We start from the raw sequence: 23,612 nt of genomic DNA on the forward strand, positions 1-23,612 counted from the left end.
TGTTCCTTCATCTGGAAAATTAGGAAGTTGGGCTCAGTGACTTCAAAGGTCTCTTCCATCTCCTAATCCTGGGATCCTATGTCTCGACTGCCATCTTTCTTGTACAAGTCACCATAAGTAAGATGCTGCTTCCCATATGTCCCCACCATGAATCTTCAATATGCAAGCTTCATTCTTGTGAGATCTTGGCATTTCATGATTCATAGAGCATCACCAGGAGAATATTGGTGGTAAAGAGATAGGTTTTACATCAGGAAGCAGTTTGAGATCATTGAAAGTGCAGCATGATACTCCAAATAAATGTAGCCCATTCTCCTACTTGCCTCATTCCGTCTATCTTTACTACTTGTACTATATATGCTTGCCTCAGTTTCCTCAACTATAAAATGAGGGTAATAATAGCACCTACCACACAAGATGGTTGTGAGAGTCAAATGAGATTATAATTGTAAAGATCCTTAGGGTAGTCCATCAATTATCAAATCTCCTATTTCTTGGGGATTTTTCTATTTCTTGTTAAAGGTTGTTTAAAGGTTATAGTGTAATGTTTGTAGGCTAACTATGGTTTGTATATTTTCTACAATTATCGAGTACTCTAATTCTAGGGGATTTTACTGTCTTTTTATCCATATAGAGGTTTTAATGTATTATTTATGGACTAATGTGCAGCTTATGTATTTTCTATTTTCATTGAGGGGTCACTTGAGTCCTTTGCAGCTCCTGCATTTTCTATGGAGTGAAATAAAGACTATCTCATACTCAACATGCATTTCTTACCTTGAAAGCTTTTATAGGAGCTAGGGACCTTATTCCTGATGTCTGTGGAAGCCTAGGCATGACCTGTGTTCTGATACTGATGAGGTTTTGAGAGGTTGGGACCCCTCAGAAAAAAACAAAGTACAAAATGGGTCATCTGGAATGAATTCACAAACTCAAGCAATCTTAAGCCAAGTTGCAAAAAGTTTATTGTTACGCTTTTCAGGGGCAAGGATTCTTAAGGAACCTGCAATTTTAAAACAGTATAGCTAACGTTTATATAGTATAAAATATATAAGACATGTGTCAAATATGCTAACTAGGGGATTCAGGGCGGGATTAGGGAGTGGTTAAGGAGTGGTCAGTTCTTAAAGAAACATACACTTGTATCTGCTGCGCAGGCGTTTTACCCAGAGTTCACTGGGAAAAGCCCACAAGGGGGGCCACATGGAGGTGTGGTTTTAGGCCTGCGTTGTCACTGAGTCAACTAGAGTTCAGGGGTAACTGAGAGTTGTCCAGTCTGTCACCAATCAATGTCTTGTTTGACAAGATAGATGTAGGGAGTACACATATGTTTTAAGTCTAGAAGAGTCCAGGATGTAGATAATGAGGTAGGGCAGTAGGATATAGTCCAGTGGGTAAAAATGTCTTTATGAACCAGTGCAAAGCCAGTTCAAATTCATAAATCCTTCAGGTGCTGTTTGGAACTGCACCAGGGAGAGAGATAAGGGTCTTGCTGGGGCCCACTCATGAGTAATTGCTAGGCACAGGGTCTTTGGGCTGGGGAGAAACTGTCAGGGATAGTGCTTCTGAGGCTAGAGAGAAATTGAGGTCCGAGTACAAGCACCCAGACATAAGCACCCAAGCACCCCAACAATACCTCAGGATAAATTCTGGGTGTAGGCCACATACACACCTCTCGCCTCTGTTTGTGTGATTCTAGAGCTTGACGGTCCTGAACCATAGGTTACAATCATACATTTTGTACTGACTTTCCTATGTACCTGTTCTTGCCTCCCCCCTTCCCCCCCAAGAACATAAGTACCTTGAATCAGGGACCCTCTGACTTTTGTCTATATATGTTCAGCACCTAGCCCAGTGTCTGAAATATAGGAAGGGTTTATTGAACTGCATGATCCTGGGGATAAAAAAGCCCTAATCCCCATCCTCATTTTTCCTTTGAGTCATTACAGTCATTCCAGAGGCAAGCTTTTGAGGTTCCCCACACACACTGCCCTTCCCCCAACATCCTGCTGGTGTTTTGATTTAAATGATAGCATTGCAGCAAAGAGCAAACCCCACAGGGCAGTGAATGACACAGCCTCAAGGCTGTTTCAGTGGCTGGGAGAGATTTATTTTTTGCCTGATCTGAGCTGCTGCCCTGCCCTGGAGTCTCCATGGGCCTGGCTGGTCTACAGCTCCACTCTGTATTCTAGGACCATGCTCTCCTCCTTCCCTCCTCCAATTCAACGTGACCACTATTGATGCTGGGGCCTGGAGCCTTTAATCCTATGGCAGGGATTCTTAACCCTTTGTGGGTCACGGATCCCTTGAGCAGTCTGGTGAAGCTTAAGGCCCCCTTCTCAGAATCATATTTTTAAATGCATAAAACAGAATAGCTAAGATTACAAAAGAAACCAATTATATTGAAATAGTTATAAAAAAAAAAGTTCACAGACCAAAGGTTAAGAACATCTGTCCTAAAGAGAAATAAACATTCAACCTAATGCTAAAAATGCATTCCTGGGGTATCCTGTTTTTAAGAAATCCTGCTCTGATTATTTGGTTCACTAGAAAAGCCACTGAATGGAGACTCAAGAGACATGAGTTCGAATTCTGACTCTCTCACTGATTCATGATGTAACCTTGAACAAGTCCCTCTGTTTCCTCTTCTGTAAATTGAAGGTTTTTAACTTGTTTTACAAGAGAAAGCTCACTGAATTTGGAATAGGAAGACCTTGAGTAAAATCCTAGCTGTGCTGGTCACTACTTATGTGACCTTAAGCAATCTCTTCCCTTCTCTGGACCTCAGTTTCCTCATGTGTAAAATGAGGGGATCCAGCTCCTTGGTTGTCCCCCAGGGTTCCTTCCAGAGCTAGAGCAATGAAACTTTCATTCAATGATCTCTAAGGGCCCTTCCGGCTCAAACGATCTATGAGTAAATCTTCTAATTAGAAATGAAAAGGATCAGTACAAGACTATATTCATCTCACAGAGCTCCCAGTCTTAGAGAGCAATTGACACGTCTAATTTTATTCATGCATTCATTCATTCATTCATTCATTCATTCATCCATTCAACAAATGTTTATTAGGAGCTTACTCTGCAAAAGGTCTTGAGCTGGTGTTTTGTTTTGTTTTGTTTTGTTTTGAAACCGGAGCTTTGTCAGAGCCATTGATTATCTGGAGCCAGAGGAAGGAACCTGAGAAAAGACGTTGACATTGCCTGAGCTTTTTTTTCCTTTTTAATCTGGATCCTTTGTCCTTTCTGCCACTTTTCTACAACCAATTCATTTCAGATGATTATAAAATCGGAAAGTCACCACTCTGGATGAGTTCTGGAATCTTATTTTCCCAATGAGGAAGAGACTCTAACCTCTTAACCACAAACAAGTGGGAAAAGAAAAAGCAGAGGCATAATTAGTGACTTGAATAATTGATGGCTCCCCCTCATGTAATACCAGCCATCTAATGAGGCCCTAAACTTCAGGCAGCACTTAATCCTCACAGGGTCTTGATTAAATTTCATTTTGCCGAATTACAATTAATCCTCCACACCTGGCTTCGGGAGACATGGGGGGGAGGGGGAGATTCTACACCAGGGAACATGAAATTTAATTTCCCAGGCAGAAGGCTTGTCCTCTGTTTGGGCATATTGGATGCTTTCAGAGGTTATGTATTTTCCACTTCTGCACCTGATCCAGGAACAATGGAAGAATTTCTGCTGCGTAATAGCTAACTAATAATAATAGCTAACATTTATACAGTTCTTTACAAAGTTCCTTGCATGTGTTTTATCATTTGAGCCTTATATTAATCCTATGAAATAAATACTATTAATATCCCCATTTTACAGATGAGGAAACTGAGACTGAGAGAAATTAAATGGCTTGTTCAGAGTCCCACAGCTAGTAAATATTTGAGGCAGGATTCGAGTTCACTCCCAGTCTAATGCTTTATCCATTATGTGTCCTAGCTGCATTATCACCACCACCAGCATCAGCCCACTACTGCCCCAGAGTAAAGGTTCGTGGCTTACCCTGTACTTTAAAAGGGTTTCACATAGGACAGAGGAATGATGAAAAGCAGGATCTTCCCCTTGCTCATGACTTGGGGCACACAAATAGATTTTCTACACAGGGAATTCTGGGACTGAATGACCCTAATTGGACTAGGAAGGCAGAACTTCTAGCCAGCCAGAGAGATTTAGATTTCTTGAGCAGCTTCTGCTTATTGCCCAAAAGTTAAGGTTAGAAAGCCCGCTTCCATTGTTCATCAGAGGGTCCATTCCGGAGCCAACTGGTCCTGGAGAGAGGGACTTGAAGGGCTTTCACAGAATTGTAGAGGTGGAGGTTGAGTCGGAAGAGACCTTACAGGGGATCACATCCAACCTCTTCATTGTAGAGACGTGAAAAGTAGGTTCAGGGCAGCTAAATGATCTGCCCAAGGTCACACATTAATTAAAGGCCAGAGGTAGCATCTGATAAGGGGTCCTGACTCTGAGTCCAGTACTCTGTCCACTACGCCGAATGGTGTGATGCTTCTCATTATTAGTACCTCAGTGCAGAAGGAAGGAGATCGGCCAGTGTCACAGCCAATACTTAACAGCCCATCTCTCCCCTTGCCCCGGAAAGGTGTGCTGGACTCAGCACTCATTTGGAGTCTAAGACCTGGGTTCAAATCTTGGCTCTGTTACAAAATTACCTGTGTGACCTTGGACAAATGTTTTTAATCTTTCTGCTCCTCTATTCCCTCATCTGTAATATGAGATTGGATTAGGAGACTTCTAAAGTCTCTTCCAACTCTTAATAATCAGGATGATTTCTTATTAGTTAATTATTATCATTATTATTATTATTCTTTCATCTGCAAAATGGGTTTGAACTAGAAGCTCTCTAAAGTCTCTTCTAACTCTGAATAAAAGCAATTATTATTTATTATCAGTTAATAAATCTATAAAATGAGGTTGGACTAGAAGCCCTCTGAAGTCCTTTCCAACTCCTAATAATAATTTTTTATTATTAGTTGATAATAATGTCATTATTATTATTATTCCCTCATCTGTAAAATGAGATTGGATGAGAAGACCTCTAAAGTCCTTTCAATGACTGCAACAACTAGCATTTCTATAGGTCTTTAAGGCTTACAAAGCTCTGGACCTATGTTAGTTCATTTGCTCTATTGATCCTAGAAATATTTTTCCCCAAGCACAGCCTAAATCCTCCACTCTGCAGCCTTGGCCCATGGGCAGATCTCACTGGTGTTGTAAACAGCTCAGCCTGGACTCACTTCAGTTTCCAGGCCAGCAATAGCACGTTGTCCTTGGCATCAGCAAGGCCGAGCCACTTGTATTGTTTTGTTAGATTACTGGAGGTTTCGATATCTCTGCCAGATCTTCCTTCCTCCCCTCTGACCTCCCTGCCTCCCCCGCCTCCCTTCCGCCCTGGCGTGATGCACGTAGGGGCCAAGGAGTCCTTCATCGCTCACTCCCCCACCATCACGTGCAGTACATGCCACTGATCAGGGCTCAGGAGGCTGGGAAATTAAATTCATCCTCAGCTCCAGGTGCTGAAATCTGTCACTACAGCCTGAGCTCAGAAAAGATGTGTCAGAGGCTGATTCGAGGGAAGACACTTCTGAAGAATTAGGGAGGGGGAGGGAGAGGTGAGAAGAAAGGATGAAGGAGGAGGGGAGAGAAAGAGAATATAAATGTGTCATTGTCTTTCTATGTCCCTTTGTCGTCCTGTGTCTGAAGCTGTGGGTAGGTGTGTGTGATCGGTAAAGATTGCCTTTTGTAGATCTCATCAGGTCCCCTCCCACTTATAAACCTCTATTTGCAGCTCATCTTTCCTCAAACCCTGTCATAGAATCTGTCATGACACTATTAGGCAGGAAGCATCTGAGAACAAAGCCTCCGATGCCTGGCCTAGATTATTTGCTTCCAGCTGCCACATGTCAACCTCACCCAACCTCCCTAGAGAGGAGAAGATGATTTCCCAGTGTCCCAACTGGCCAGGAGGAAGACAGAGGTATATGCCCCATCCCCTGCACCTTCTGTGCAAGGGTATAATATGTGGATTTTAAAAGGATACAGATTCAGGAATCTATGGATGGCACTCCAACTGTGTACCTGCCTTCAGAACAGATTATCCCTAGCTTAGCCCAAGCTGCTCCATGTACTATTTTAAATATAAATGTAGGCCCATGAGGCTCTACAGCTAGAGGGGATATCAGAGGCCAGCTACTCTGACACCATCATTTTACAAATGAGGAAACTGAGGGCCAAGGAGGTTCAGTACCTTACCAACAAGGTCACACTTGAACCCAGGTCCTTTGACTCCCAGAGTCCGTGTCTTTCTTCTGTGCTGTTTATAAAACAGAGGATTTGCCGGCTTCATAGCTAACATTTAACAACACCCCAACAGGGTGTTATGGAAAGAGCGCTGGACATGGGGTCATAAGGCTTAGATTCAAGTGCTGGCTCTGTTATTTCCTGCCTTGTTACCTTGGATAAGATGCTTTGTCTCCCTGGACCCCAGTACTGCAGACTCCTGCATGAGCTCCTGTGTCCAAACCTGCCCAGAGCTTCCCTCCTAGATGTTAGGTTATTAGATTGCTTTTCAATGAGCTTCCCAGCTCTGTTTGTGGCCAGTGAGCAAACAATACAACAGCATCCCCTGGAAATTAGCATTTGAGGCAAGCCCAGGTGAAGGCCCACATTAAAAAAAAAAAAAGACCCAAACTTGGGGAAGATGGGGGACGTGTGTCTGTGATTCTGACAAGTCAACAGCCAGGTCACAAACATTTTTAAATTGCTTACTATGCACCGTGCACTGTGCTACACTTGCTGGGGACACAAATAGTAGAAAAAAAGAGAGTCCTTACCCTCAAGGAGATTATATTCCAACGAGGGAAAATAGCATGGAAATGGAGCCTCTGAGAGAAATTCATCCAGAGGAGAAGGGGATTTCAAGGACAAAGGGATGTTCCAGGGTGAGAAGTGTGGTGACAAGTTCAGAGTCAAAAGCAGAGCCAGGAGAAGAAACACGGGGTGAGTGGGGTGTCCGGTGTCCATATGATTAAAAGAAAAGATTCTGGTTCCCAAACCAGTCAGAAGACAGGCATCTCCTGTACCCTTGGTAGTCAGAGATTTGTCCCTGACTCCACTGAACTAGATCTCTGAGTGAGGAATTGGTTGTCTCTGTGCTTCCAGATTTCACTATCTTTTTACTCTAATTTCACTATTTTCCATTTTTCACTGTCTTTATCTCCGGCTCAGCTTTTTCCCAAGAATCTCTGTGTTCTGATTCAAAAGATACAGGCCCTCCATTCTGTCCTTCTCCCCCAGCTAGTCTTTACTGTGCACTGGGGAGAGTATCTCTGAGCTAGGAAGCCCCCAGAGAGGACTCATTATATCGTATGATGCTGTCTCTCTCTCTAGGGGCTTAGATGATCCCTCATTAAGAACCTGTCGCTTCCCTATGGTGTCTGGTTCTTGCTATTCCTGAAGGGAAATCTCCCTTTAAGAGCATGTGTCCTGATTATGTATATATGGACATGTATATGCATGTTGGCTGTGAGGGTAGCTATCCCCCAAAGCTCTATCCCGAGCTCTCATCTCTATATATTCTCTCACTTGGTGACCTCATCAGCTCCCATGAGTTTAATTATCAGCTCTAGGCAGATGACTCAAAGATGCATATATCTAGCCCCAGTTTCTCTACCTGGACTCTTTTCTCACATCACCAACTGCACAGTAGACATTTTAAACCCTAGAATCTCTGACTCACGTGTCCGAAAACTTGTATCTCCCTGCCCCACTTCTCCCACTTTTCCAAACTTTCCAGTTTGTGTCAAGGGTACCAACATCCTTCCAAGCACTCACGTTTACAACTGCATCACTGTCCTCAGCTCCTCACTCTCCCACATCCCACATAGTCAGTCACCTGCCAAGCCTTAGCAATTGTGTCTTCACAACTCTTGAATCCATCCCCTTCTTTCTACTCACGTGGCCACCACTGTAGGTACTCAACACCTCTCACCTGCACTATTCCATCAGCCTCCTAACTGATCTCCCTGTCCAGTATCTGCCTTCCCTAATCTATTTTCCCCACAGCTACCAAAGTGATTCTCTCCTAGCACGTTATTCCCAGTCTCAAAAAATTTCAGTATTTTTCTATTGCTCCAAGTATGAAATATAAACTCTTCTGTTTTGCATTTAAATTCCTGTTTTAAAAAATTTATTTTATTTTTAATTTATGAAATAAAATAAGCATTTCTATAACCTAATATAATAAAAAAAATGATTGCACTGAAACTGCAAATCTATTATGTACAACTTGCTATTCCTTTTAAATATACAATAAAGTCATCATGTAAATTTCTCTTTTTTTCTTTGTCCTTTTTTTCATCCCTCCTCCCCTCTCCCACCAAGCCCTAGAGATGGCCACCATTAGACACAAATATGTACATATGTACATATTTCTATTTTAAAACAACTTTTAGACCTATGACCTACCTTTCCATCCTTATTCTATTTCCATCCCTTCATGCACTCTATGATCCGGATAAATTGGTCTTCTGGCTGTTCCTCACCTATAACACTCCATCTCCCACCTAAATGACTTTGCACTGGCTGTATCCTATGCACAATATGCACTCTGTCCTCACTTCTGCCTCTTAGAATCTCTGGTCTCTTTCAAAATTCAGTTCATGAAATCTTTCTATATTAACCCTCACCAGATGCTACTTCCTAGTGCTTCTCCTTAAAACTATCTTGAATTTACCTATTTTTGTATGTGCTTTTATGTGTTCATGTTGTTTCTGATAGAATGTAAGCCTTTTGAGGTCAGAGATTCTATCACTTCTGTCATTGAACTTCAAATACTACCTAGCATTTGTAAGTGCTTAGGAAATCCTTGTAGTTTAATTGACAAATTAGCTGACTGTAAACGGAATTACACTGTGCCACATAGCTGAGAGCCTGGAGGTCCTTCCTCTGACATTGCAGGACCAGAGATTTTCCTGCAGACTGGTGAGCGAGAGACTGCTAAAGATGAGAATGCCCAGTTTCTCCCTACTTTAATGGGATTTTCATTTAAAAGCTAGTGAGTTCAATGTAATTTCTCAGAAAGTAAACTATTCCAGCTTCATGCAAATATTGATGTAGTACTGTCCGTGAGTGCCTGTTTACCAAGATCAAAGTGTTTCTTATAGCTGCCTATGCTGCCTCTAAAAGAAAACACTTATTCCCTGGTGTCTTTAGCAAGAAATTTGTTTTTCTAGCTGCCTATTATGGGCAGGACCTAGCTGAGGACTGCACTGAACACCAGAAGCATGAAGTGGACATTTAGACTCTGGAATGGCAAACCTGGAAGTGACCTGAGCATTCAGTTAGGCCAGTTCCTTCATTTTGCAGTGGAGGAAACTGAAGCCCAGGAAGGGAAGGGGACGGATTTTCCTGCTGTCACATACCTGAATGGCAGAGCTGAGAACTGAACCTTACTATTCCCAAGGCAGTATTCCTTCTGCTATATTACAATGATAGAATTATTAGAGACCGGGGGCTAGAGGACTTCTGTCTAAAATGCACACGTCTTTCCATTTGCCTTGCCTGGAGAGCTATGAATGGATGTGTTCTCTGGCCGTCTTCTGTTCTTGGGCACTCATAACTCCCCTGCCCCTCTCAATTGCTTCCTATTAATATTACGAATAATGTTGGCTGATAACATTTTAATGACAGAAAATAGATAACAAACATCGAGGGATTTGTTCCAACAGCTCTGGCTTCAGCTAATCAGTGATTTGCTCAGTGTCTTTGATGCTTCACCAGGGAACACTGCTCACAGCAGTGCCCAAGCACAGAGAACCAGAGATCTAGGACCTAGGGTGAGAATCTGGCCCCACTCCCTTGGCCCCCATGTCGAGGGGAGGACAGCAGCTTAGGCCTTCCTTTAATTGGATAGAAATGGTTAATTAGATTTCTCCATCAGCCCAAGAACAAATACAGGATAGGAGAAACATGACTTAGACAGCAGCTTGTGTGGAAACAGTCTCAGGGGTTTTAGTTGGTTATAAATACAGTCCACAGTCAATGCTGGGACATGGGATTGCAGAATGCATTAGAAGAGGGAGGGTGTCCAGAACCAGGGCAGTAAAAGCTTCATTATAGTCTTCCCTTATTGTTTAGTCATTTTCAGTCATGTCCAATTCTTCATGGCCCCATTTGGGATTTTCTTGGCAAAGATATCGGAGTGGTTTGCCGTTTCTTCTCCAGCTCATTTTACAGTAAGGAAACTAAGGCAGATGGGGTTAAGTGATTTGCCTAGGGTCACACAGATAGTAAGTGTCAAAAGCTGAATATGAACTCAGGTCTTCCCGATTCCAGGCAAGGCACTCTATCCACTGTGCCACCTGGCTGCCCTCAATATCTGAAGGTACTCTCAGAAGGTAACTTTTATGAAAGTGACAATCTGAAGTATGTACAGAGGAGGACAACCAGGATGGCGAGAGGATTGTAAGCCGTGCCTTACATTGATTGACTGAAGGAACTGAGGATGTTTAGCCAAAGAAGAGCAGACTTGGAAGGAACATAAAAACTGTTTTCATTTATCTGAAGGGCTGTTCCCAAAGGGCAGACTAACAGCAGTGGTTAGAAGTTGTAGAAAAGCGCATTAAACCACGAGTTAAGGGGGAAAATTTCTGCAGTGGATTACCTCCTAAGGTAGTGAGCTCCCCATCACCCGGTCGTAGTCATTGCCATAGATCTAGAGCTGGGACGACTTTAGTAATCATTTAGTCCCACCCCATCATTTTAAAAATGAGAAAACTGAGACCCAGAGAGACTGAGTGACTTGCCTAAAGTTACCTGAATAGAAAGAAACAAAACCAAAATTTTAAATCGGGATCCATGACTCTAAGTTCACAGAAATCTCTAAGCAAATTCTAAGTGACTGCTGGGTGAGTTCTCAGGAAAGTTGTAGAGGGAATTTCTGTTCAGACACACATTGGTAGACTACGTAGCCTCTGAAAATCCGTGATGATGCCCACCAGTAGCCATCCATGTCCTCTTCCATCATACGAAGTGCCCTATAAGTCTGCCTAACCGTGGTGCTACTTGTCAGTGATGATATTTACTTCCAATCTGTGCTTTTCACCCAACAGACTAAGTTCCTTGGTGTTTACTTTGTCTCATCTGAAGAGTTCCTTGCCAACGCCTACGTGTTGGCTGTGCTATTGTTCCTTGCCCTCCTGCTACAGAGGACGTTTCTGCAAGCATCCTACTATGTCGCCATTGAAACTGGAATCAACCTAAGAGGAGCAATACAGGTATGGAAAGGCATTGGATGGGTGTGTGTTGACTTTCTCAGTATATCCCTTCTCTTCACCTTGAACAATGATCCCAACTCAAAGCTCTGTAAGCATTTTAAAAGTTTTATTAAAAAAAAAAAGCATTTTCCTCCCAACAGCCCTGTGGGATAATCAGTGTAAGTATTATTACTCCCACTTTGAAGATGGGGAAAAGGAGAACAACTTGCCTGTGGTCACATAGCTAGTAATAATTAGAGCCAATATTTTAACCTAAGCCTTCTGATTATAGGTCCTATGCTTTTCCCTTTACACCATATGACTTCTCAGGGAAGGCTACAAGCTCTCCTAGTGATTCGCCTCCACTCTCATCACCACAGACCCTCCCAAAATATCTTTGGTTGTTGATTGTTTAATGGGTTTTTACTGGTATTTTTTAATTTTTCATTAGCTAGAATTCTTCCCTCTCTGTGTCCAAGAAAACCACACTTTATAACAAAAAAAAATGTAAAGAGAAGAAAAAGAAAAGATTCAGCAAAACCAATTGAAAAAAATCTGACCCAATATGCAGTGTTTAATACCTGTGGATCTAATCTCTGTCAAGGAGTGAAGGGTATTGTCATTCTTTGTAATTTTGTAACAGTCAGTTTTGATTGTTTTTTAGTCGTTCATTCCCCTTATATTTTTGTAGTCATGTATATTGTTTTCTTAGCTCTGCTTACTTCAATCTGCATCAGTTCATGTAGATCTTTCTATACTTCTCTGTATTCATCGCATCTATCATTTCTTACAGCACAGTAATATTCCATTACATTCATGTACCACAATTTGTTTAGCCATTACCCAATTAATGAACATCTGCTTTGTCCCTAAGTCTTTGCTACCACTAAAAGTATTGCTATAAATCTTTCAGTATATATGGAGCCTTTCTTTTTGACAACAATTTCCTTAGAGTATATGCTTTGCAAAGGAACTCTGAGTCAAAAGATATGGGCATTTTGGTCACAGAATTCCAAATTGCTTTCCAGAATTGTTGCACCATGGAATTGTGAAAAGATGGCAGCTTGTCAGGACCTAGAGGAGTTCAGATTCCTGCCCCGCCCCAACACCTAAGTGAAGCTCTAAAAACACACCGGAAGGAACAGTCATAGAGTAAATCAAAGAGAATTAGCTGTAAACTCCTTCATTTAGTCCACGACTGCACAGATTGTCAAACTCCTCTAGAAGGTGAAGGTGAAGTGTAAAATAGCATGGTCCCATATTAGGAGACAGGGCCAGAGCGTAACCTAGTGCAGAGATACCTAGGGAGCCCTGCCAAGTCAGGAAACAGAGCCAGACCAGCATTCAGGTAGTCCCAGTTCAGTTTAGCATTGAGGTAGCCCCAGCACCCAGGCAGTCTAGTCTTGAGCCACAGCAGAAGACAAGGATAGAGAGTTCCTTCAGAAGGTAGATCCTACACTTAGAAGACACCAAACTTGGGATCAAGCAGGGGCTGCCAATACCGGCTGGGAGTATGAGAGTAGAGTTTGACCTAAGCACAAGCCCCCAGTCTAAAAACTAAGACCTGAAATATGACTAAACAGAAGAAAAATGTTGAACACAATAAGGAAATATCTTGTATTGAGAGAAACCCAAGAGAGTAAACCAGAAGAAGAGAGTATCTTCACAACGTGGCCAAGTAGTGCATCAGAGAAGAGAATATCTCAACCACCTGGAAGAAATGAAACAAGAAATTAAACAATAGAAGTGCTAGGAAGGAAAGAATGGCAAGGAGAATTAATACCTTAGAAAAGACCTTATGCAAGAACTGAACTCCCTGAAAATTAGAATGGACCAAAATGTAAATGACTCCATAAGACAAAGGGAATAGTTGTAGTAATTCACATCTCCACCAACAATGCATTAGTGTGCCTCTTTCCACAATTCCTCCAACATTAACTACTCATGATCTTTAGTCATCTTTGCCAGTTTTCTGAGCGGGAGGTAAAGCCTCAGCATTTTCTATATTTACATTTCTCTTATTAGTGGTGATTTGGATTAATATATGTGATTGTTAATGGAGAACTGTTTTGTTCACATCCTTTGATAATTTTCTATGGAGAAATCGCTTTTGTTATCGTTGTTCAGTAGTGTCTTACTCTTTGTGACCCTGTTTGGGATTTTCTTAGCAAAGACGCTGGAGTGGTTTACCATTTCCTTCTCCAGTTCATTTTACAGATGAGGAAACTGGGGCAGATAGGGTTAACACCCTATCTGTGTGGCCAGGGTCACACAGCTAGGAAGTATCTGAGGCTAGATTTGAACTGAGGTCTTCCTGATTCCAGGCAAGGCAGTCCATCCAGCTAGGTGGTACCTAGCTGCCCCAATGCTTCTTTTGAGAACTGTTTGTTCATATAGTTTGATAATTTTCTGCTGTAGAATAGCTTTTGGTCTTGTGTATTTTTGTTACTTGTCTACATATCTTGGTTGGTTTAATTGATTTTCTTATTGGACTTTAAATGTATTTTAAGGAATAACTTTTTTAAAAAAAAGCTTTTTATTCTTACTTTAGTTGTTCTGGAATAAGAAAAAATTTGAAAGTAGTTGGAAATTCTATACCTTTGAAAAGGCTAGAACTAGAGGCTCCCAAGCAATGGGACCCCTACACTGTTTGCTGGGCCACCCAGCTCCTAATACAGCTCCATTCTTTGGGCAATTTTGGAGGATTAGCATCAATGTAGTTCCTTTACATACCAGAGGAACATGGGAACTAGTCCATTAAAGTCTCAGATGCTGGCAGAGTCAGTAGAACCCAGAAAAGTTGTTATTAAGTTCCAAATGCAACTAGGGAAAAAAATGCTCAAGACCCATGATGCTGACTGATTTCATGGAAACAGGAGCTTGACACTGTTCTTGAAAGGTCTTATGAGAAGAAATAAAAGTGTGACCAAGGCCTTGATAATCATGCAGATTGAATCCTTCCTTAAACTGAGCAAATATGAAGTAGATCTGGTGTAGTAAGAAAAGCGTCAGAATGAGGGGAGTAGTATGTAGAATGCCTAAAATGATGTCAGGGAAAAGATAACTAAAAGGAAGTCAAACTCTGAGGAACTGATAAACCACTGGAAACCATAAAATGAAACATCATGCCTCCTTCCTCTTGGCAGAGAGGCAGGGGAGTAGGAGAGCAGGATGTTGCATGCATTATCAGAGTTACTGTTTCACTTATTTTTGCTTAATTATTTTTTTCTTTGTCACAAGGGAGGGTTCAATTACCGGGTAGCAGAGCAGATGTATTCAGACATTAAAGTTATGTCAAAACAAAGAGGCAGCTGGGTGATGCAATGGATAGAACACTGGGCCTATAGTCAAGAAGACATCTTCCTGAGTTCAAATCTGGCCTCAGATACTTACTAGCTGTGTGACCCTAGGCAAGTCACTTAACCCTGTTTGCCTCCATTTCCTCATCTGTAAAATGAGCTGGAGAAGGAAATAGCAAATTACTATAGTATCTTTGCCCACAAAACCTGAAATGGGGTCACAAAGAGTTGGATTTGATTGAAATGACTGAATGACAGCAACAAAAAAAAAAAGCAGCATTGAATGCATGACTTTCCTTAGCTATGTGTGGTCCCTGCATTTTCCCCCTCTCTCGTTATGGGGCGGGGGTGTAAGAATCTGTCTTGTCTTTTATTTTGCTCTGCTGTTTAATTAAATGCCTTTTACTTAGAAAAAACCATCAGGGAAGGATAGAGCAGGATCAGGGCTCCTCAGGGAGGCCTCCCTTACTAGGGCCACATCAGTAATGGAAGAGTCATCATGGTCATGAAGGGGAAGGACTGGGTGATTATCACAGTCATCATGTGCTTTAAGATCCAGGCCTGTGTGGCCACCATTGACTTGCAGAAGGTTTTCCCCATCAATAACCTTTCTACCTTGCTGAGCTCACCATTCACACAAAGACCAAGGCTTACTCGGGGCCTGAGATTCTCATGAAATTTACATGAACGGAAGGATCAGATCACAGAGTTGCCAGTTCAGAGCTATATGTAAGGGACATTAGAACTCATCTAGTCTAACCCCCTCTGTCTGCAGATGAATTTGAGAGCCAAAGAGCTGAAGGGGACTTAGGTCACACACATGTTGAGTGGCAGAGACAGGTCTCAAATGCAATTTCTCTAAGTCAAAATTCATTCTTTCAACTGAACACACATTTACCAAGTGCTAAGCACTGTGCTACATGTTGGGTATACAAAGAAGGAAATGATGCAGTCCCTGCCCCTAGAGAGCTCTCATTCTTTTGAAATTCAAAGCTCAATTCCAGCAGTATTTTTTTTTCTGAACCACTAGGGATGACAAATCAAGCCTCACGTCCTAATGAGCATAGTGGCTAACTTCCTCAGTGAGAAGCCATTTGGCAACTGTGACCTCGAACTAGTTATTGTCAGCCTATATCCTAAGGACCCAGCCCCTCAACTGTTCCTTGGGCCTCCTGCCATCCACTCGGACCCAAGAAGCACTGGCTGCCCCATAGTGACTGATGACTTGGTGGTCAGTAACACCTGCTCAGAGTATGAAATGTGCAAGTCCCTCTGGGAACCTGATACAACATCTGAACAACTGTTTGAAATCGTATTCCAAACTGTAATGAATGTAGTGAACCAGAATGCTGTGTCAGGAATGGTGACAATTATTAGCTATTGGAGGAGAACCAGGTCACCACTAGGACACTGAAGGTTAAGCCTTCCCTCTTACTTTCCTGACAGAGGAAGAGGGGAAGGGAGAGGGAGGGAGAGAGAGAGAGAAAGGAAGGAAGGAAAGAAGGAAGGAAGGAAGGAAGGAAGGAAGGAAGGAAGGAAGGAAGGAAGGAAGGAAGGAAGGAAGGAAGGAAGGAAGGAAGGAGGGAGGGAGGGAGGGAGGGAGGGAGGAGGAGGGAAGGAAGGAAAGAAAGAAGGAAGGAAGGAAGAAAAAGAAAAAGGAAGGAAGGAAGGAAGGAAGGAAGGAAGGAAGGAAGGAAGGAAGGAAGGAAGGGGAGGGAGGGAGGGAAAGAAGGAAGGAAGGAAGGAAGGAGGGAAGGAAGGAAGGAAGGAAGGAAGGAAGGAGGGAAAGGAAGGAAGGAAGGAAGGAAGGAAGGAAGGAAGGAAGGAAGGAAGGAAGGAAGGAAGGAAGGAAGGAAGGAAGGAAGGAAGGAAGGAAATTCCCCCCTCCAAAAAATATTAGGTTCAGGTTCAGATCTGGTTCAAACTCTAGGAGATGAGATAAGTGGCCCATATACAAATAACTTAAGTTCTCCTAGCTTTAATGTCCACCCTTGTAAAATTGGCAATAATTGTGGTGCAGCAGAAAAAAATTTTAGACCTGGAGTCACAGCACAATGATTTATATCCAGCTTTGTTACTTACCACCACCTGTGCAACCATGAGCGAGTCCCTTTATCATCTCTGTCCCTCAGTTTTGTCACTTGTAAAAATGCAGTTATTGGCCTAGATGTGCTCTCTGGCCTCTCTTATCTCTGCAGCTCCAATCCTAGGAATATGTGTGCTCCTTATTACATAGGGTTGTGTTAAACCTTGAAGCCACCCATTGACCAGACTACCTTTGATTGCCGGCCATTGTCCTTGACTCCCATTGGAATGCTTCTGATTGGGAAATCTCACCTCCAAGGGCTTGCCTGGGAGAAGGAGAGTAGCTGCAGAGTCGTTAAAGACAGAACAAACAGGCTGTTTCAGGTTTCAGTCTGTGACAGACACATCCCGAGGGATATCTACCAGCAGGTACTCAGTGAAGGTTTTAAGGCTATCCAGGGAGTGAAAAAGCCAGGAGAGAAGCCTGTAACCATCTGTGAGTTTATTGGTCCCTTGGAGTCTCTGAAGTGCCTCTAATCTTGTACCTAAATGGAAGGAGGGGTGAGAAAGTCTCCTGAGGACAGTTAATTGATCAACCTGAGCCATCCCATCAGATTGCCCTAGGTCATGTGGGAGGGTTGACTGAGCCAAAGCACTTCTGGCTCCCAAGTTCTGAATGCAAGGAAAGAAATGTAATTGTAACTCCCCTTAATCCATTATGCCCAAGTCAATAGCCTGCCACTTGTTTTCTGATGATTTTAATGTAGCTCAAACAATGGTTACTTTTTCAGCATTTTAATCTCTTGCAATAAAAATCATCAATCGCTTTCTGTGCCATGAAAATGGGGAAAACAGATGTGAGCTGTGGAAACAAATTTTTTAAAAAAGGATCCTCTATTTTCTTTCACAAAGCTTCCCAAGGAGGAATGACCTTTTGTATCTCCATGAGTTCAAAGTCAGGAATGTCTAGGTCCCAATGAAAGACAAGGCAGTTTCATGAAAGAAGGATTAGGCTGATTCTGTTTGGCCCTAGAGGGAAGGAAGGAAGGAAATAAACATTTTATTAAGGGCCTATTATGTGCTAGGCATTGTGTTCTTTACAAATATTATCTCATTTGATCCTCACAACAACTCTGGAAAGCAGGTACTATTATTATCCTCATTTTAACAGTTGAGGAAACTGAGGCAGAGAGAAGATAAGTGACTTGACCAGAGTCACACAGCTAGTAGGGATCTGAAGTTGAATTTGAGCTCAGGTCTTCCTGACTCCAGGCCCAATGCTCTATCCATTGTACCACCTTGCTGCCACAGAGGCAGCAGAGTAGAATTAGGCATAATGGGTAGAAAGCATGAAGAAAATTTGGAGTTGAGGTCAGGAAAAACTTCCTAACAATTAGAGCTGTCCCAAAGAGGATGGGGCTGCCTCAGGAGGTAAGTAATGGGTTTCCCCTTCATGGAGGTCTTCAAACCAAGACTGAATGACCATTTGTCAAGGAGATTTGTAGTAAGCATTTCTTTCAGGTATGGGTTGAAATAGATGGCCAAGCAGGTTCTTTCCAACTCCCAAATTGTGATTCCATGTGATTCCGTGAGACAGTCGATCAACAAACATTTCATAAGCACCCACTGCTGCGCCAGTGCCAGTACTGCACATGTGCTATTCTCAAGAATAACCAGAATTCTGGGGCAGTTGGGTAGTGCAGTGGATAAAGCACTGGCCCTGGAATCAGGAGGACCTGAGTTCAAATCGGGCCTTAGACGCATAACACTGCCTAGCTGTGTTGTGACTCTGGGTAAGTCACTTAACCCCAATTGCCTAGCCAAAAAAAAAAAAGTATTTTGGGGGCAGCTAGGTGGCACAGTGGATAGAGCTCCAGCCTTGGAGTCAGGAGGACCTGAGTTCAAATTTGGCCTCAGACACTTGATACTTACTAGCTGTGTGACCCTGAGCAAGTCACTTAACCCCATTGCCTAGCTGGAAAAAAAAAGAATAATCAGAATTCTTTAGCTAAGGAGGTGTGCTATAATGGAAAGAATATATAGAAATGCCCGTTTTATTTTTGTTAATTGTCAAGTTTTGTTTTTTGGGGGTTTTTTTGGTGAGGTAATAGATGAAGTGCCTTGCCCAGGGTCACACAGCTAGTAAGTGTCAAGTGTCTAAGGCTAGATTTGAACTCAGGTCTTCCTGAATCCAGGGCCGGTGCTCTATCCACTGCACCATCTAGCTGCCCCCAAGTTTTATTTTTGTCATAATTGTCAAGTTCAGAATACAAATAATCTGGAAAGCTGGGTTCAAGCCTGAGTTTATTTGCAAACCTATTATCTGTGTCACCTTGGACACACCAACACTTTTCCTGAGACTCAATTTCTTCATCCCTAAATCCTCATCTCCATGCCTTTGCTTTAATGTACCCCCTCATTCCCTCTGCATCTTAGAATCCATAGCTTCCTTCAAAGCTCATCTCAAATACTCTTCTCCCATGTGAAAGTCTTTCTGATGCCTCCTAGCTTCTTAGTATCTGCACATCACTGCCTGAAATTAACTTGTACGTATTATGTATGTACTTGTATGCATGTATGTTGTTTGCTGTCAAAGCTCCTTGAGGAAATGGGCTGTTTATTTTTTGTCTCTGCATACCCAGTGTCTGGCACATAGCAGGCTCTTAAAATGCTTATCATGTTATTGATTGCAGTGGATAGAGCACTGGCCCTGGAGTCAGGAGTACCTAAGTTCAAATCCAGCCTCAGACCAAACACTTGACACTTACCAGCTGTGTGACCCTGGGCAAGTCATTTAACCCCAATTGCCTAAAAAAAAATATTGATTAAAATCGTATGATAATATATATACTGTGATCTTCACAGGATCATCATAAGGAAAGCATTTTGTAAACTCTAAAGCTCTATAAAAACGTGAGTTATCATTATAAAAAGTTATTTATTAAAGTTCCCTTGAAACCTATTTTGGGAAATATACAGAAAACATTATATTCTAGAAGGTGGTATCTATTGAAGTTAAATATGACAGGAGGTATGAAAACAGAGGACTACATGTTATAGCAAGGCATGAGAACTGTCCTGGGCCACCATGCTGTAACGGAAAGAACACCAGAATTGGTGTTGGGATTGAATCTCAGCTCGGTGTGTGACTTCCAGTTTTCACTTTGGGAAGATGAAGGAATTGGGCTAGATCATTCCCATGGACCTTTTGGGCTGACACACCAACAGCTCTGTCAATTTCATACAGTACAGTAATCGACTTGGGGGGAAGGAAAGAATGGACCTGTGAGTGAGTACTCTTAATGAAGAAAAACTACTACCAGTGCTGATTGACACTCTTTTTGCAGTTTATAGCCTTAATTACCAAGACACTGAGAGGTTAAGTGATTTGTCCAGGGTCACACTGCCAGGATATGTCAGAGATGGGTCTTGAACTTCAGTCTTCCTCCCTCCAAGACCACCAGTATCTATTCACTACTCCATAAAGCTTTTTTAATTTTGTGTGTGTTTGTCTAAGACAATGTAACTACAGATCAGAGAATCACGGCTTCCTTGGTGTAATATGTTTCTCTTCTATGCTGCACGTGGAAATGCCCATTTTATTTGTTTTTTGTTATGTTCAGAATAAAAATAAACTAATTATGGCCCTTTGGGAAAATCAAATCAAATAAAAACAATAGAGCCCTTATTATAAGCCTTCACAAGGGAACTGCATCCCTCAGTAGAAGGGCAAACTGGTGTATCTCACTTAAGTACGTCTGACATAGGAAAACCTAGACTTAGATAAAAAATAAATTTTAATTAGTTAATAATAAAATCATTGATGAGCATATAGATTACTCATGAAATAATGATTGATAAATTGATTCAGTCTACAAAAGGAGTGTTCTCTTTACCAAAGGATTCCTTTAAATAGCAAGTTTGCCTAGTGTATCTAAGACCAAATCCAACAAAGATGAAGGATCTCGCCATCTGTTTGAGAAAAGGAAATTGAAGCTGCCTAACCCTTCTGTCTGTGCAAACATGCTGGGCACAGAGGTTTCAGCTTCTGAGCTCATGAAAGCAATTCAATCCCCTGCTGAGTTCTGGAAGGGGCTTAGGTCACTGCTGAGGCTTCCTCGTTAAAATCAGCTCCACTCTTAAAGCTGGTGGCACCAAGGACTAAAACTTGTTGATAGCAGAAATAAAAACCTGCCTTATGGCATCAAACTGTCTGATGCCAGGCTTTCTCAATATGTAGTTGTGATGTTCCAAGGGGCATGATCTGACTTACGTTAAAAACCCTTGCGTTAGATAACTACATTATTATAATCATCAGGACTCACATTTCTCTGTTCTTTAACACTTAACCAGCAACCCCTGAAATAAGTAGTACAAGGCCCAGAGGCTTTTAAAATGTCTTTTGGGTTTATTTGTTTTAATAAAAAAATTAAATATTAAAATTTACAAATTGTAATAGTTATAGTAATTAAATGTATAATTAGCATTGCTTATAATAATTTATAAATATGACCATTAAATATAATTATCAATCATTTCCTTATACATCCTTCACCTCACTCCCCATGGATGTCTCCCTTATTAAAAACAACAATTAAGAAAAAACCAACCAACATGACCTCGACTAACAGTGCACACAACGTGTCCTGTGCCCATAGTGTTGCACCTCTCTGCTGAGAGGAAGTGTCTTCCATTATCTATTCTCTGCACCCAAGCTTGTTCATTGCAATTAAGCTGAGTTCAACAGCCTTTTGGTTGGCTTTCATTCATATTATTATAATCATCCTTATAATGTTATTCTAGTTCTGCTTTCTTCACTCTGCACTAGGTGTTCCCGTGTTTCTATGAATTCGTATTCTTCGTTCGTCATGGAATAATAGTGACGAGGAGGAGGATAATTAGCATTTATAAATTGCTTTGAGGTTTGCAAAGCATCTTACATACATCATCTCATGAGGAAACTGAGGCAGACAGGGGTTATGTGATTTACCCAAAGCCACACAGCTAATAAGTATCTGAGGCTAGATTTGAACTGGTCTTCCTGACTCTCAGCCCAGCTCTGTATTCACTGTGGACACCCACTTTGTTCCCCATTTTTTGTTACCGCAAAAGTGTTGCTGTCCACTGGGAACAAAGTGGGTGCCCATCGATTGAAGAGTGGCTGAACAAATTGTGGAAAATGTGATTTATGCACATGATGGAATTCATGACCACCATAAGAAATTACCAATGTGAACAATTCAGAGAGGCATGCAAAGATGAATTGATACAGAGGGGAATAAGCAGGATTAGGAAAACAATACACCTGATGTAAATGGCAAAACAACAACAGAAAGAAACTGAACACTGAACAGTGAATAATTATAATGACCAAGTCTGTCCTCAAAGAAGAGACAAGAAAATGTGCCTCATTCCCTTCTTTGCCAAGGTGACAAAGTATGAGTATAGAACGTTGTCCTTACTGTCAGAATCAATTGATGTTCCAACTAGCTTTGCTAAATTGCTGTGTCTTCCCCTTTTTTCTCTCTTAAACTTTCCATTAGGTAGGGAAGGAGAGGTGAATATATTCAGAAATGGAAGTACTGTAAAATTTAAAGATATCAATAAAATTTTCAAAATTAGTTTTTAAAAAGAGTACTGTTATGAAGGTTAAGTTACCCCCCCCATCTCCCAACTCTGGATATTTTCACAGGCTCTCCTTCATGCCTGGAGTACTCTCCCTCCTCATCTCCATCCCCTGGCTTGCCTGGTTTTCTTCATGTCCCAGCTCAAATCCATCTTCTGTAGGAAGTCTTTCCTGATCTCTCTTCATTGTAGTGCCTTCCTTCTGTTGGTTATGTCCTACTTATCCTATATATAGCTTGAATAGTTGTTTGTGTGTTGTCTCCTCCATTAGATTGTAAACTCCTTGAGGGCAGGAACTGTCTTTTCCCTTTCTTTGTATTCACAGAACTTAGCACAGTGACTGGCATATGGCGGGTAATGTCTGTTGACTGACTTTGTCAGGGTCACAGTCCATAAGAGAAGATGCTAGGATTCAAAAGCTCCTGACTCAAAGTCCATTTCTCTTTTCACACTACACTACCATCCCTATCCATTTATTTGGTTCTGCCATTTTTAATTGTTTTATCCAACAAGCAAAAATTCTACTTTGAAGATATAAGAACTAATTCAATCATGATAGCAAGGAAGGAAAGGATCATCCACCTGTGTAATGGAAGAACTCTGCTTTTGTTCCTAGACCAAGATTTATAACAAAATCATGCATCTTTCCACATCCAACCTGTCCATGGGAGAAATGACTGCCGGACAAATCTGTAATCTGGTCGCCATTGACACCAACCAGCTCATGTGGTTCTTCTTCTTGTGCCCAAACCTCTGGGCAATGCCTGCACAGGTAAGAGCTGAGAGGTCATCACTCTCTGGGAGTCACACCCGACTCTTCCTCCTTACATTCCAGAGCCTCATATTTGGCCTCTGCTTCAGCCCTGTTTGTCCCCCCTCCTCTTCAGGCTGTAGTCACCACTATCACAGATAGAATCACAATTCTTAAGCCCTTAGAGATCATTTAGTTTAACCACTCATTTTACAAAGAAAAAAAAAGGAAATGAAGCCTATTTGAGTGAAGTGACTTGTCTAAGGTCACACAGAACTCCAATCCAAATCTCCTGATTCCAAGTCCAATGCTCTCTTTCCACCACTGCCCAAATCTTTTCTGTGAGTGAATACCTCTTTCCCATCTCTCACCCCTGCACATACTGTGATTCAGTGCCTCCCTTTCTCATTGCACAGAGATGGCAGTCTTTAAAATGCAGTTAATATTTAGAAAAGACTCCTGAGTCAACAAAGTGACTTGCTAAGTCAAGTGCATGGCTTTGTCAAGAATAGTTTATCCCAGTCTAACCTGACTTCTCTTTTTGACAGGGTTATTAGACTGATAAATCAGGGAAGTGCTGTAGGTAGAGTTTACTTTCATTTGTGCAAAATGTCTGATAGAATCTCTCAT

The 23,612-nt window shown here is 41.8% G+C and overlaps 1 protein-coding gene across 4 annotated transcripts in view; it reads left to right on the plus strand.

Annotated features, from left to right (window-relative positions):
- Positions 1 to 23,612, plus strand: part of ABCC8 (ATP binding cassette subfamily C member 8) — a 137,463-nt gene that overhangs the window by 28,689 nt on the left and 85,162 nt on the right. For all 4 annotated transcript variants that reach the window (XR_013483806.1, XM_078148152.1, XM_021005294.2 and 1 more), the window contains exons 7-8: positions 11,139 to 11,303; positions 22,848 to 23,003. Coding sequence is in view for 3 of the 4 variants with exons in the window: in XM_078148152.1 (XP_078004278.1) it covers positions 11,139 to 11,303; positions 22,848 to 23,003 (321 nt within the window). In the remaining variant the exon portion in view is untranslated. The remainder of the gene's footprint in view (positions 1 to 11,138; positions 11,304 to 22,847; positions 23,004 to 23,612) is intronic.

This window comes from Phascolarctos cinereus, unplaced genomic scaffold (assembly GCF_003287225.1).
Source record: "Phascolarctos cinereus isolate Bilbo 61053 unplaced genomic scaffold, phaCin_HiC Scaffold_9;HRSCAF=440, whole genome shotgun sequence".
Lineage (NCBI taxonomy): Eukaryota > Metazoa > Chordata > Mammalia > Diprotodontia > Phascolarctidae > Phascolarctos > Phascolarctos cinereus.